General features: G+C 47.8%; 1 protein-coding gene across 1 annotated transcript; it reads right to left on the bottom strand.

Moving 5' to 3' along the window:
• Window positions 1-9,355: 9,355 nt before the first annotated feature.
• On the bottom strand, window positions 9,356-14,398 carry LOC122387077 (facilitated trehalose transporter Tret1-like). Its single transcript, XM_043376909.1, has 2 exons — window positions 14,136-14,398; window positions 9,356-11,237 (listed from the first exon to the last, which is right to left on the bottom strand). Exons 1-2 carry the CDS (start codon window positions 14,196-14,198, stop codon window positions 9,801-9,803), a joined length of 1,500 nt encoding a protein of 499 aa, XP_043232844.1. The 5' UTR covers window positions 14,199-14,398; the 3' UTR covers window positions 9,356-9,800.
• Between the last annotated feature and the right edge of the window lie 912 nt (window positions 14,399-15,310).

Raw genomic sequence — 15,310 nt, 5'->3', positions numbered from 1 at the left:
GCCAAAATTAGCCGTTTTCGCCCGATTTCGCACGCCGATTTATACATGTAAAGTCTATGACGCGAATTTGCACTTTTTGAGCACGCGCCACGCGCTCCCTATCAATCCGATCAAGCTGAGACCCCTCAAAGGCACGTCGCGCATCCTTGATCTATAAGTTGTGCAAATTTCACCGGGCTAGGTGCAACGGTCTGGCCTGTAGTCCACGCAAAGCACCACCAAGTCGGGACCTCGGTAACGGACAGACGCACCCTCCTCAAATAGTAATATAGATTTGGCACCTCTTATTGCTGTATTTTGCACGTGCACTGGGGGTGACCTACATGCATCGAGATTATCCTATTTTGGGTAGAAGGGATGCTGCTACCCTACAAAAATTACCGCAAGTCAATCGCCAAAGCGGCTGCTGAGATATGAGCCTCCCAAAATCACTACTTTTGCAAAGCAGCTTGAACACCCTTGACTTTTCACGTGGCACGTGCCACGACCGTCACGGAGATGTATCAAAAGTAGTCAATTACGGGGTAGAAGGGATGGGGCTACCCAACAAAAAAGACCGCAGGCCAATCGGTCCAGCGGTTGCTGAGATATAAGCCTCTCAAAAGCGTTACAGGCCAGGCCAGGCCGGGCCGGGCCGGGCCGCTCATACTGAGATTTTTCCGTTATATTGAAAAGACTCACTTCGCTCGCTGCGCTCGCTCGCTCGTAATCAAAGGTTAATACCCTTGACCTTACCTTCACGACACCCACCATAATGCATGAGACAGCCATCATTTCACATGTTTGAACGTTTGCAATCACAAAAAGACTGGAAACGAGCGGATAATAGCCGTTTTACGAAGGGCTACCCATGGCAAATGCATCTAATTTGAACAAATCTGCACCAAATGTGCACCTTATCTGCACAAATGTGTACTAGATGGCGGTCGTGAAATACTCCTCAGCTGAATGTTCGAATTCTGTTCTCCTTTTGTTTTTAACTGAACGTGAACTAGATTGAACAAGATTTTCATTGGACAAGATTGTTGACGGCCCTACTGTGAAACGAGACCCGATGAATTCTCAAACTCCCTAGTTATTTTGTAACAACCCTAGGTTCGTTGCATACTAACTAGGGAGGTTGCAACGACCCTAGTTTCGTTACAACGTCCCGGAACGGGCAGTTATTTTGTAACGTCCCTAGGGCCGTTGCAAAAAAAAAACTGATCGTTCAGGGAGGTTACAACCACCCTAGGGTCGTTGAAAATTAACTGAAATCGCATACTCCCTGTAACATGTATACTGATGTGTGCACCGATCTTCTTTGTGTCCATATTACATGAATCATGACAGTGGTCGATAAAATTTCAAACGTGCAACGCTCGTTGGAGCAAGATATTAGCAATACCTGGAAGAGCTGGGCCCTGTTCATGAACCCCGGCGGTCGCTGCGGCCGCTGCGGCCAGCCGGGTTGTTACGTCACGAAAAGGGGCGGGGCTCATGTAGTATGACGAATGTATGACGTCACCTTGCTGCGGCCGCTGCGATCTCTGCGGCCGCCATCCAGCGACCGCCGAGCTGCAAGAAAGTAATTGCACTGAACTTGGCGCACTGAAGTCAAAGTGTAGGCTGTGTTGCCATGGAGACGATGTTGTAAACAAATTCATTCCGTCCGGTGTTGCATGCCATGATACCTAAAAATTAGATTAATGCTTTTATATGAGATTTAATGTTATTTGTGCTACGATTTAATGAAAAGAATGCCAAATCATTTATGTGACCCACTTACAAAAATACAGAAACACCAGACGGCCTTGAGAAACGCCCTTTTCATCACAGGAATGGAATACACAAATAAAAAAAAGCGCGTGGAAACTATTGATTAGTAATCGTCTCAAGCGCGCAATTATCGGAAACTATTTCGGCAGCAGACGTGTTCATGGAACGCTGATTGCGGTCGAGTGGGTGATGACGTTTCAAAAATGGGCGGAGCTTAGAGCCTGCGGCCGGCCGCAGCGGCCGCAGGGTTCATGAACAGGGCCCTGGAGACAATCCGCCCGTCTACATGGATGTTCCTTACGCCTAAAATACAGCATTGACTTGTGGCTTTCTAATCGTCCGGTGCTGTTATCGGCTGCTCGGTACCGCGGTGCATGTTCCCTCATTCGCGTGACGTCATAAATGGCGTCACGCAAGGTCAACATTGCAAAAGTGACGCATTTACCTTGCAAGGAGCTCATCAAATCACGATTTTGTGTGCTTGAGATTGTTGGAGGTCGTTCGTAGCGCCAGAATAGCAGTTTTCATTTTCCCTTTGACTCATAATGGTGAGGAACGAAAAAAAAATCAAATGAAAAAGAAATTCCTGATCTAAGGATTTTCTAACTCTAAATCTCTATAATCTCTATCCACAGGCCAGATCTATCATATACAGGATATCCACACTCATTTTGAAAGCTTATATTTCGTTTTATGACCGACTTCTCGTCATTGCAAATTTACTGATTTGACCTTGTTTGACCTCCCTTTGAAGTCACAGGTCAAATATCAAGATCATCGATATCCTTTCTTGTGCATCTGAATGAGCTCTTTCAATTGCCGTTTGAATTTTTCCGATCCGGCTATTGGTTCCGGATATACAATGGGGGGCCCTTTGCCCCCCCCCCTCCAACAGGACGTGGAACCTGCCAGACCTCAACGGGGCGCGTGTTAATACAGACCTAGAAACCCATAGCTTGCTAAATGCGTGTAATCCTTTCTTTTCATTGGAACCGAGCGATGCCGAGAACAATGATTGGTCAGGAACTAGCTGGAAGTGTGCTTAGATGTGTCAGACATCAGGTGCTGTTTAGTCCATTTACAGCTCAGTTTTATGCTCAGCGACATCGGAACTGCTCCATATCGGAAAACGACAGAACTTTTTGACGTCACTGTGACGTCATCTTAAGTGCTGCAACTACCAAACGTTCTTAAAACATTGCCTAGGTATTCATTTGAAGCTATGCCAAGTTTCAAGCACGTAGCTCATACGGTTTCAGAGATATTTCACAAAACGTAAAGGGGGCAGCCTTATTCTCCCCCCCCCCCCAGCAGCTCGTGGGCTACCGAAGGTCATGTGCAGCGTCAAATACGACTACAACAAATATATGGTGACGTATCGGAACCGCCTCGAACAGACAGCTACACAACCACGTCAATGTGTGATCACGTGTGCTGCAGCGTAGATTCTTATATGTTTTGTTCTCATATGTGCGGGACGAAGGGGGGGGGGGAGTTTCTGTCGGCTGACGCGACGCGGCAGCACGAGCGGCGTGACTATGCTTAGTGCGATAGATTTGACACTATTGTATTGAGAGCGGCCGTGTGCCTGCACGCTTTTTGCTGGGAATCAGCCCCGACCGTCTGAACCAAAACATGACATTGCTGACTGGCCTCACGCAGTCACCGAAACTGCTATATGCGCCAATAAGAGAGCTGACACAATAAATGCAGTGACTGAGGAGCCGAGGGGCACAGGATTGTGCAGTTATCAATTGCAAGCACACCTCCGACGTGCACTTGTGGTCCTTAGATGATATTGAAAGTGAAGCGTTGAAGGCAAAATGGAATATAAAGCATCCTATGCATGAAAATTTGTTCATAGACCGGTTATTGGGAGAAATAATTTTCAACTTCGTTGCATGGTTCTTGAAGGGGAGTCAAGAAGTGAGTGACTGCCAATGACTGACAAGGTGGTGACTGTGAAGGAAGTGGAGGACCACATTCTTACAGATTGTCCGGAAAGTCCTGGCGCTTCTTTTGGAAGCCGTCTAACGCGCGCTGTGATTATTGGACATTCAGCCAATCACCACAGACATGACCACTCGTTGACCGCTCAGCTAGGGGTCGTGTAAATATGACCCTGGAATCGTGTTCAGCGATGGGTAAATGGTCAAAGATGCGCCTTGTCGCTGAATGCCTGCGCGCGGCCGCCGGGTGCGACTTGAACGAGGCGCGAGTTTCAGCCCGATGCGGCGTTTTCGATGAATGGTTAAGCAGGTTAAGGTTAATTCCGACTTGGGAATTCCTTAGAAATATCCTCAGGCCGGTACAACTGCGGTATGTCAAAACTGCCGAGAACGGAGCAGCATTTCAGCGCGGCAATCGAAGAAAGTGCGGGGGTCTGATGAACAAAAATGTCCCATCATCTTCGTCAATGTCGAATAAATGAATAACAGGCTGGTTCACGAGGGGTTCCTGGACAGCCACGTCAACCCGAGGTTCAAGACGACTTGCCCTAAGGGTCACTTTGCATTTCGACAGCACAGAGTGCCCTCCAACAACGCCGCTGCCGTTCAAGCTAAACTCACATAGGAGCTTGCCGGGCCAGATCACCGTGGCGAAATGAGATAAGGCCGTCTTATTCTCCTAACCTGACCTGCTCGACTAAGGCGTTCTACGCGTTTTATAGAACAGGATCTAGGCCATTTATCACCCCAACCTGGAGTCACTGAAGAATCGCATCATGAAAGCATAGGAGGACCTGGAAATGGCACAAATCGTCAAAACCCGCAGGCGCTTCCTCCCCTACGTCGAGGCCGTCGTCGGCGCCGACGATAGTTACATTGAATGAGTACGTAGCGGAAGCATGTCGCTTGGTGTCCCTGGTCATTTTTTTTGATCCATTGATGAGTATCTATGAACCAATGGCATTTGTTTTAGACAATGTTTAAAAGCGCCAGAACTTTCCGGACACCCTGTACGTATCGTCGTGTGACCTTTCAGATGATTATACAACGGAAAGGTATCAATGCTGGCAGTGCCTGAAAACATTATCAGCGAAGAACTACAGCGATAACCCGCGCCCCAGTGGCAGTCTAAGCCAACTTCGCCCTAGTGAGGGGGGGCATATGTTACCACCCACCTCTAACTCAAAAACTAAGAGGGCTAGAAAGACGCGGTAAAAAGCAGTCGATAGCTCTCAATGCGTACGTTTGAAAGTATTTCAGTCATTTTTCACCTTAGAGCAATATTGGGGTCACCAGAGGTCATCAAAGGTCAAAATTTGCCAATTGTCATTATATTTTTCAGAAAACATGCCGCTATCTCAGGAACTATGGTAGCTAGAATAACGCAGGGAAGAGCAATCGATAGCTTTTGAACTCTTCTTTGAAAAGGTCATTATCAATATTGACCTCAGGTCAACGGTTTGGCCTCCAGAGGGCAAAAAGTCCAAAAATAGCTGTTTTTACGAAAAGTGTTTTTCGACAATAACTTTCGACTACAAAACGCCACGACATTTCTATTGCCAGAATCGTGTTCCTCTCGCCGAGACGCGTCGAATGAACTATAATTTGACCTTGAAAGGTCAAGCTGAAAATTTGACCTCAGGTCAAGGTCATGACCTTACCGGAAAAGGTCATGCTGCATATCAGTCGATGCGTCTCAACAAGGCAAACACAATGAGACCATCCCCAGCGTTCTATCTCTTTCCAATCGCGAGTTATTGGCAAAAAACTGTTTGTAGCCTCAAGTGACCTCGGATGACCTGTCTAGAGGCTATCAGCAAAAATGACACTTTGGTCATCACGAGTGGACTAAATCATTGTGATTCTGAAATATTTGGACTGTTCCGATGCGTACACACGGATCTAGAGGCATTTTCATTTTTCTCCATTGACTTGTAATGGAAAGGTTTCACCACTGACCTGACCTTAGGTCACGGATATAAAAAATCCGAGATATACAAATTGTAGGCGCCCATAACAGCATGCAACCCACCAAGTTTGAAACCTTTCTGACAAACACTGCAGGCTGGACATGATTGCAAACTTTTTTTAGGCTTGGTCAGTTAACTTGACCTGGTGACCTGACCTGACATGACCTGGGGTCAAAAATTTCACACATTGTCCAAAATTGATGTACCAAAAGCTACCCCAAGCGGCGCGGCGCTACGCGCCGCGGTTTTTTATTCACACGCAAAAAACGCGACAGGGTGGTAACATATGCCCCCCCCCCCCACTGGGGCGAAGGATAAAGGATTCAGCCACTCAGAAGTTCGTGTGTTGACTTTTTCAAAAGAAAAGTGCGTGTTGACCTTCCGAAGCGAAACTACGCATTTTTTAGGAAATTGAAGAAATATTCGATCGTTTGACCCTCGCCGGCACAGGGGGAACCCCCTAAGGTTTTACGCAAATAACTCGCGTAAAAAGCGGCCGATCGCGACGAAACTTTCAGTACCCTCGCATTTATTAATTGTACACATACCCTGAAAATTTCATGACCCTGACCCCAATGACCTTTGACCTGTGACCTATTTTCCGAGACTATGTTTGGCCGGAATGGCGATTCGGCGTATGTCGGCTCGCATTAGCCGCGCGTTTGCAAGCTTTTCGTGGTTTCAAACGTTCAAACATGTGATTTGATGTTGCTCCCATGCATTAGGGTGGGTGTCAAGGTCACCTGAAGGTCAGGTCAGGTCATTGACCTTTGGTGACCTCGGCTCACTTTTTCGAGTTTTACATGTTTCTTGGCTAGTTTTTGGAGCTGAATTCGAATTTAGCAACCATTTGAACATTAACGAAGTAGTTTTGGTGCCGTCGTAACATGTAACGAAGCTGTTAAAGGCGGATGACACGTACTAGAAAATACCCGTCACGACCCCTACCGGTTGACCTGACCTGACCTGACCTAACCTGACCTGACCCGACCTGGTCTAAACGCTTAACGACATCATCTGTGATCAAAACTAACACGATATTCGTGATCAGCACCCCGGAAAATCCCTTAGCAGCCACACTTTACTACTTTCTAACAGGTCCCGATATTCCCGATTTTTGGGTTATTGACCTGATCTGGAAGGTCAACCGATGACCTAGGACCTTAACCCTATTCCTGGCGGGCTCCGCCGGGACAAGAAACTGGCGGGGGGGCCGATTCGGCCCCCCCTGAGATCTCGAGAACGAAGCAAGATAGCGACAAGCGGTAAACGGCATCGGATACGCACGGCCAAGATCTACAATTTTTACTAAGGTCATTTTCAGGTCAGGTCAAAGATGACGTCACAGGGGTCGAAAAAGTCAAAATGGCGGCGCTAGATATGGAGAGAGTTTTTCTCGAATAACTTTCGAATTAGTCAAAATAGGAACAAACTAAGGGCATCATCGTGATCCTCTCGTCAATCCGCATCGAATGATGTATATGTTGACCTCGAAAGGTCAAGGTCAAAGGTTGACCTCAGGTCACGTGACCTCGAGGTCATCATGTATATCATTCGATGCGTCTTGACGAGCTGAACACAATGAGACCATCCACGCGTCTGTATCTTATTCCTGTACGGAGTTATTGGCCAAAAACCTTTGGTGACCTTTGATGACGTCACATGACCTCACAGCTGCCCAACAGCAAAACAGACCTCAAGGTAGTGAAGGTTGATCGTATATGAAGTCATGTATGGTATATGGGGCCATTCCGACCCGTTTTAGTGGTAAAAACAGGGAGTTGATTTTTCCCCCATTGACTTATAATGGGGAGGTCGCGAAATTGACCTGACCTTAGGTCACCGATATCAAAATTCCGAGATATACAAATTGCACATACTGGTACCCTAACTAAACCCTGAAGAGAAGAAATTGATCGGTCAAAAACTCTAGCTCTGGCGTGATTGCAAACTTTTCTGAGGTAGGGTCACCAAACCGCCTCTGGTGACCTGACCTGAGGTCAGATCAACTCAAAATTTTCAGACATGTTGCGTAGAAGCCTTTTAGTAAAAGTCAGAAAATTTGAGCTTCCTAGCTCAACGCGTTTGGGAGAAATAACCAAAAAACCTCAGGGGGGGGCTCCTGAGGCCCCCCCCGCCAGGAATAGGGTTAAAATTGGGTATCTTTGGCTTCCTCACGTGATGGGCAACACGCTCGTTTTTTCTGCGAAGCTCTAGCTCCATCAGGGGCCAAACGCGAGGGGGGTCGTACCAACCCTCCTTGTGCCGTCGAAGGACTCAAAATGGCCTGTGCCGGCGAGGGTTTATGACTTTTGACGTATGCTGGGTGTACAATGAGAGTTAAAATTATCAGGGGTATACCAGCCCTTGACACTTACAAGGTTTGACTAGGTCGATACCAAAGGTCAGACATGGTCAGACTATGTGACCCTCTGGTACCACCACAGGCGGATCCAGACCTGCGTTTTTTTTGGGGGGGGGGGGGGGCAACTCATGCCAGGAGCCAAACCTAGGGTACCGCCAAATCCTGTTTTCTCATCGGATTTAGGCCACTTATTTTTCGTCACAGCCCTGAAACGATATTTTCTTAACTAGAAATGAAATAAAAAATATAAAAATGGTAGCCCACCTGACCCGTGCCCTTATATTACTTTAAAAACACTTCAAGTTGCTTTTGTTGACCAGCTAGCCCACTCCGGGTCGGTGCTTGGCACAGCCCTCGCGGGCCGGGAGGTGTCGGTTGGACACCCCTGCCGTTCGGCCCTTGATCAAGCTAGAGCTTCGCGGAAAAAGCAAGCGTGTCGCGCGTGAGTAACGAGAGGAAGCCGATGGTACCCGATTTTAGGGTTTTTGGTCATCGGTTGACCAGGTCACACTGTGACCTGGTTAACCGATGACCAAGAACCCTATCCCTATCAGTATCAGTATCCCAACCCTATCAGTATCCCAAAATTTGTCGATTTGGGTGCGAAGTGACAGCTAAATGAAAATTATTTTGCACTGTCATCCCCATTTTTTAAGGGCTATTTCCCACTTCAAATTTTACTGACAGTAAGCATTTGCGTCGATGGTCGTTTTACATCCTGCAGACTGTCACAATTGTACAAGGTGTCCCAAAAAAGTTAACCTAGAATAAATATCCGACGCTGATAGTCAGTTGGTCAGTTTCCATCCTTGAATAACTGACAAGTCGCTACCAACTTAACAGCGGAAAGGAATTTCTAAAGGAACCTCACTATGGAAGGCTGGAACTTACCAGCAATCAATCATTTTAATGACCAATCCCGGTGCATTTGGGGAAGGCTAATTAATATTGCCGCCCCTGTCGAGTTTCGAATGGGAGGATCTAAAGCCCCTGCCGCCATCCCCCCTTGATCAGCCAGTTGGTACCACTCTAATTCCACCTCCCAGCCCCCTGGTAAGGCGCTAGTGTCCATTCACGTTCGACCATGCACCCCAAGTATCACTCAAGTTTCTGCTAGCAAAAGCTACCACCACCCATGGTCAAAACAAGGGGCTAGTGTTGTCACATAATGCAGCCTGAGCATATCAATGCTGTTCATGTAAGATTGAAAAGTAACAGATTACTTTGGTCTTCTTGCTGGCACGGCCGCTGCTTTCCAGAGTGTGCTGTGAAACTCCCTCGCCAAGTGTTAGAGAGCCTGTTAATAGCCAAACTCTTTGTCATCCTCGTTCATGTTTTTTATTTAGCTTTTATAATGTAAATGTTTATTGAAATTCGTTAACATGTACATACCAAATCAGGGCATAGCATGCATTTACACTTGCATCATGAAAAAAGTAATAACAGAGCTGTATTGGCTAAACCTAAGCTAACTCAACATTTTTTGTTTTGTTGGTTTGAGCAGAATGTGTAGTGAGAACCGTTTTCCACCTTGATTTGAGAGTTTTTTGTTTAAATAAATAGACGCGATAAACCTAACTGACACTTAAGAAGTTGAGCGCTGCTCGAGAAATATCAGCGCTCTTGTATGTATTTATAGTAGATACACAGCTCCAATGTTAAACAATGAACAGTCCAGGATAAAATGTGGTCGTTTTTGTTAAAAAGGTATATGCCGAATCAGTTTTCACTAAAAAGTATTTAGTGCTGCTCACTTTATCATTCAGCTTTAGGCCCTTCAAAGTGCACTTTGACATCGGTGAGACGTTCCTTGGGCTCTTCCACGACGCACACTGGACGATGCTTGGATGCTGAACTGGCTGCATTCTTGAGAAACATTTTCTGGATCTCTTCGATTGACTTGCCATTGGTATCCGGAAGGCAGAACAGGCTGAATGCCAGCATCAGGAAATGCATCAGCGTAAAGAACCAGTATATCCCAGACATGCCTACTGTTTGCAGAACTAGCGGGAAGGTGTAAACCATCAAGAAATTGGATGTGCCGAAGAAGGCCAGACATATTCCACCCAGTTCCGAACGGATCGAGTTAGGAAGTAGCTCACCAAACAAGACGCTCTTTAGGGGACTGATACCCAGAGACATGAAAAATACAATCACCAGGACAGAAGTGAGGGACAGCCAGGCGTGGTCGGAGAGCTGTTCGCGGTAGAAAAAGTAGCACCCGGCGACAAGACAGCCGGCGCCTCCGACGGCGCCGTTCACCATTAGCAGCGTTCGCCGGTGCAGTCTGTTCATGACGACACTGCACATGATGGTGGCAACGACGCGGACAACGCCCACAAGGATTGAGCCCATATACGGGTTACTGAAACCACCAACGTCCTTGAAAATCACCGGCGCGAAGGTGGTGGTCGTAAATCCGCCAGAGAATACAAAGAACACGTACAGTGCAAGCACCAGTAGGAACGGAACGAGATTATGGCGGTGACGCAGACGACCAAGAACTTGGACTAAAGTAGCGTCATGTTTGTGACCATCCCCAAGAGATTCTCGAATTCCTTTTAGTTCCGAATCAACATTGAAGTCGTCTCCAAAGTAGAACTTAAGTGACCTGGCGGCCTCTTCTGCCGGGTGCCCTTTCACGATCAGCCAGCGCGGTGAGCGAGGCAACATCAAAGTTATCACAAACATAAACACCATAGGACTGATGCCCATCACGAGGCACATCTGCCGCCAACCGAGCAGCCAGCCGGTTAGGTACGTGCACGTGATTCCCGACACGCCAATGGTGATCATCGACGACGTCAGAAAGCCTCTCAGATTGGCCGATGCGATTTCGCCCACGTGCGTGTTGGTGGGGCCCGTCGTCACCCCGTTGAACAGCCCCAGCAGCAGCCGTCCTGCCAGCAGCACCCAGAAGTTGTTGCCGAGCGCTACCATCAGGTAGCCTCCGGCCACCAGCGGGGCGCAGATTTGACAGACGCGGATGGCACCGTACATGGGGTTCACGTAGCTGGAGATGAGGTACCCGAGCATGTTGCCCACAGAGGTGATGGAGCATATCCAGGAGATTTGTGACACGCTCAGCTGGAGGCCGGCGTCGGCCGAGGTGATCTGTTCGGTGAATACGCCGGCGAAAGCCACCGACACTCCCATGACGAGGTGATTCATGGCCAGCGCCAGCGTGGTGACCACCTGCCGTGGAGCACCCAGAAACGTCAGGACACAGTCAATATGCGGTGCATTAGACAGAACGGTTCAATCCTTCATTTCGGGGGGTGGGGGGGGGGAGGATGGTGTGGGAGGAGTGGGATTCAGGCTGGCTTCTAGTTCTTTTCTGTGAAGAGATTGGGGGTAGGGGTAGGTGATGAGCCACGTAACAAGTTTGTACCTATTGTGCCGCAAAACTCGTGTTAGAAATGGGTATAGGTTTCTTTTTACGGCAGAATGCCTGTCATTGTCAATTAGACAGATTTTACCCTTTTTGACTTTTCTGCGACGTCACATCTCAAAAATCGACGTCATTAGGACTGAACATTGGGCATCGCGACAAGATCTTTCGAATGCATGCCGTTTAAATTTTTCTAATCAGACCACTGATTCCTGATATCCGGCCCAGGGCCTCCTCTAAGGAATTTTCACTGGGGGGGGGGGAGGGGCAGAGGCTCAGAAGCCAAACCTAGGGTACCCCCAAATCCGGTTTTCTCATCGGATTTAGGCCACTTATTTTTCATCACACCCCTGATGCCATGATTTTTATTTTTATTTTGAAAAAATAGAGAAATAGTAGGCCGCCTGACTCTATACCGGTGGATCCAGACCGGCACGGGCAGGGTGACATTTGGGGTAAATATCCCCCGCGCAGCGTCCGAAATTGACGAAAATTTCCGGCTTTCCGAAAATGAAACAAAATGCCTTTATTAAAAAGTATTAAACGGCACAGCAGTGCGTAAGGAATCTAACTGATCACAGAAAGCGGCTTAGGTATCGATTTCCCAAACGCTGCAAAACAGCTACCTGCCTGAAAACAGCTCACCATCCTAAAAAGCTACTTGCCTGAAAATGACTCAAGAAACAGGCCACAGGTCAATGAGAATGAGGGTCAGGGAACAGGGTAATTACATTTTAAGGAAATGAGTAGAATTGAAGTGATCACGAGAATACCTACTAAAACTTTTGCCAGCTGGGCCACTTTTTACGCGAGTTGTTCGCAAAAACCTAGGGGTGGGGTATATCATACCCCTCAATAAGTGAGAGGGCTTATCGCTGCTAGTCCCAAACACTGTGGAAAAAAAACGTTTATATCGTGCTATCAAGCTCAGCCGCACTCTTATTTGACCGTAGAAAAATTTCTCTTCAAGAATAAACCCGTCTCCCGAAAAAAACAATACTTCTCCGTGTTAAACCGTAAGCGCTTGACTGATTGAGACTAGAGAGGGCGACCGTTCGGCCTGTTTCCTTCTCAAAGTGATACCCCGTTCGGGCTTCAGTCGGCGTTCGATGGTAAAATCTGCCATGTCTGACCTCATTCCGCGGCTCATCCTAGGCGGATCTGTAAAAAAACCTGTAGGGGAAGTTGGGGCAATGCCGGAGTTGGGGCAAAGCCGAAATTCGAGATATTTCGAAAACCGTACGACATGGATGCCACTTGTCAGTGATGCTCTGAAGTTTAAGTGACTACCAATTATCGCATGTTTGTTACCAGTCGTCATTCGGAATACTTCGGCTGTGAGGGCGCCAAGAGCGTTTTCAAGGTACGTTTCCTTTGTACTACATGCGTCTTCGAAGCTGCATTTCCTACTCATTATGCTACCGTTTGTCCGGCCAATTCGGTCAAGTAATCTTCAGCACGTCTTTGCAAAAGTGTGCTGCCTATTTGAAATTTATACAGCACGTTGAAAAGTTATGGGCCTGCAAATGAAAGTATGGCTGGCTGGGGTAATGCCGAAAACGTGCAATTACGCGCGTTAAAGCACGCTACGTGAACTTTACCGCTGTAGAATAGCAACGCGTATTTTTAGTCACACAAATTACACTTTTTACCGACACAATGGCCTGTTACCATAAGGAATGATTTACCTGGCCTTTTCTTATTATATCACACAATTATAACTTCCAGTGTGCACCAAGCGTCCTCAAGCTCTTAAAACGCGTGTCAGCTTTGACGAATTCTGGATAAAATTTGAGATAAAATAGCAAAACATCAATTTCGGCATTCCCGTAGATCATTTCTCCCATTTTCGGCTTTCCCCGCAGTCCGGGGCAACGCCGAAAAAGTCACTTCTTTGATATTTTTAGTTTGTGCGCTTAACGGTATGCGAATTCATCAAATGCGCCTGGTATGTTTGAAAGGCAAAAGACTGGCCTCTCGAATGACGCCAACAAGAATAGCTTATGTTGTCTACCTTGCGTGCTACGGGCGTCAGAAAAAAAGTATTCGGCGTTCCCCCAACTTCCCCTAGATAAGAAACCAACGATATAAGGAAACTAAAATTAGTAACGTGGTGATCCTGGAGATAGTCTGGATTGTTTGTTTGGTAAGCTTATAGTGAAATTTCCTCGTTTTTCTACGTGATTTGCTTAACTGCGTGGCCCCCCAGTGACGCGATTTCAGCTCCACTGGGGGGGGGGGGCAGCGGCATCACTGGGGGGGGGGGGCCGCGCCCCCCCCAGTTAACATGTTAGAGGAGGCCCTGATCCGGCCAGAGCCTAAATTGTGAACAACCAAAAATGCCGATAATTTTTACTTTGACCTGACCTCTGACGTCATCGGTGACCTCGAGGTCAATGAAAATAGGTTTCGCTCGACAGTTTTTCCAGGGCTATCAGACGCCGTTTGAATTTTGACGATCGGCCCAGTAGTTTCGGAAATAGGAGGGGGGCTCTGGAGAGCCTCCCCTCAGTCACTCGCGTTATGGAAAATACCCCGGTCATGCGCGGGTTAATTGCCTAATCTTAAACTGTATGGTAATGAAGAGAGCTGTTGAGCATCAATAGCGACAATGTGACACGCATATATGTATGTGGACAAAACTAACAATAGGAGTGGACATTGCAAAACGGAACACAATCTGCAATTGTTGCATTTCTTACCTGCATTAAAAGGCCACGCCGTCGCCCGTGTCCTCTCACTGCGTTTTTAGAAGAAAGCGTCATTTTGAAGAGTGTAGATTCAGTATCTCAATAATTGTCCTGCACTCAGATGTACAACAAAAGAATATGCAGTGCTGAGTACCGTTTGAAAGAAAAATAAGGTAGACGGCGAGGCTCTCCGGCCGGTCGGAGGAGGAGGTGGGAGTCGCCCACTGCTGCACTCGACGGCAGCCGGCTGACGTCTGGCCCGCGGTCCGACCGACGGGCGACGTCCTCTGACGGTGTTACGTCACACCGGCCCCTCCCGTGACACGTGCCGGGGTGATGAGACCAGACCACCCAGCGCCAGTGCTGCCGGTGCCAGCCGGACAGCTGATGTCAGCACGCAGTCCCGCGACGCCGCGTCGAGACAGCCCCGGTGGAGCTGGGATCAGTTGTCTGTCTGTTTCCAGAGACGCGAGCTAAACACACCCTGATTTGGTTCAGAAAAATACACCGGCTGCTAGAGTCCATATTACGGCGTGATTCACCCGCGCCCTGGTGGGGTCTGTTTATAACTCGACTTGGTGTGTGTGTGTGTGGGGGGGGGAATATTTCCCCCCGTATCTCCGAACCTACTGAACGGATTCGCAAAAATCAAACGGCGTTCAATACCCATGTCAAAACTGTCAGAAGAATTTTAATTTTATTGACCTTGGGGTCACCGATAATGTCACAGGTAACATCGAGTAAAACGCAATTTATCGAAAATCATCGACAGAGCGTAGATATACCTAGTAGATATGTTGCTAATAGAGGTCACTGATACCAGGTCAGGCTACAGAGGTCAGGTTACCAAGGGTCAACACATGAACCCAATTTTACTGGGGCCGTGTGATGTGTTTTATGGTCAATTTTTCATTTGACGTCCTCGGTCCGGTCTGCACGGTAATCACGTTCACATAGTTGACTGATATAAGGTCGATCCCCCGCTGACGAGTTCTCTCGAGAGAACCACACCGCCTGCGGGTTCACAACGGCCCCTCCCCTTTAACGAGAAAAACGAAATAGTGTTCTAGGAATTCCATGGAAGAAGGTAAAACAAAAATCACTGCTGCACGTGCTGCCGCGGTCGCTGCCCTCTGTCGACTGGCGCCTTGGCGTGTCCCTCTCCGCTTCCCTCTCGCCCCTGCCTC

The sequence above is a fragment of the Amphibalanus amphitrite genome, unplaced genomic scaffold, assembly GCF_019059575.1.
Source record: "Amphibalanus amphitrite isolate SeventyFive unplaced genomic scaffold, NRLGWU_Aamphi_draft 000272F_arrow, whole genome shotgun sequence".
Classification (NCBI taxonomy): Eukaryota; Metazoa; Arthropoda; class Thecostraca; order Balanomorpha; family Balanidae; genus Amphibalanus; species Amphibalanus amphitrite.
This window is presented reverse-complemented; position numbering and strand designations above follow the sequence as displayed.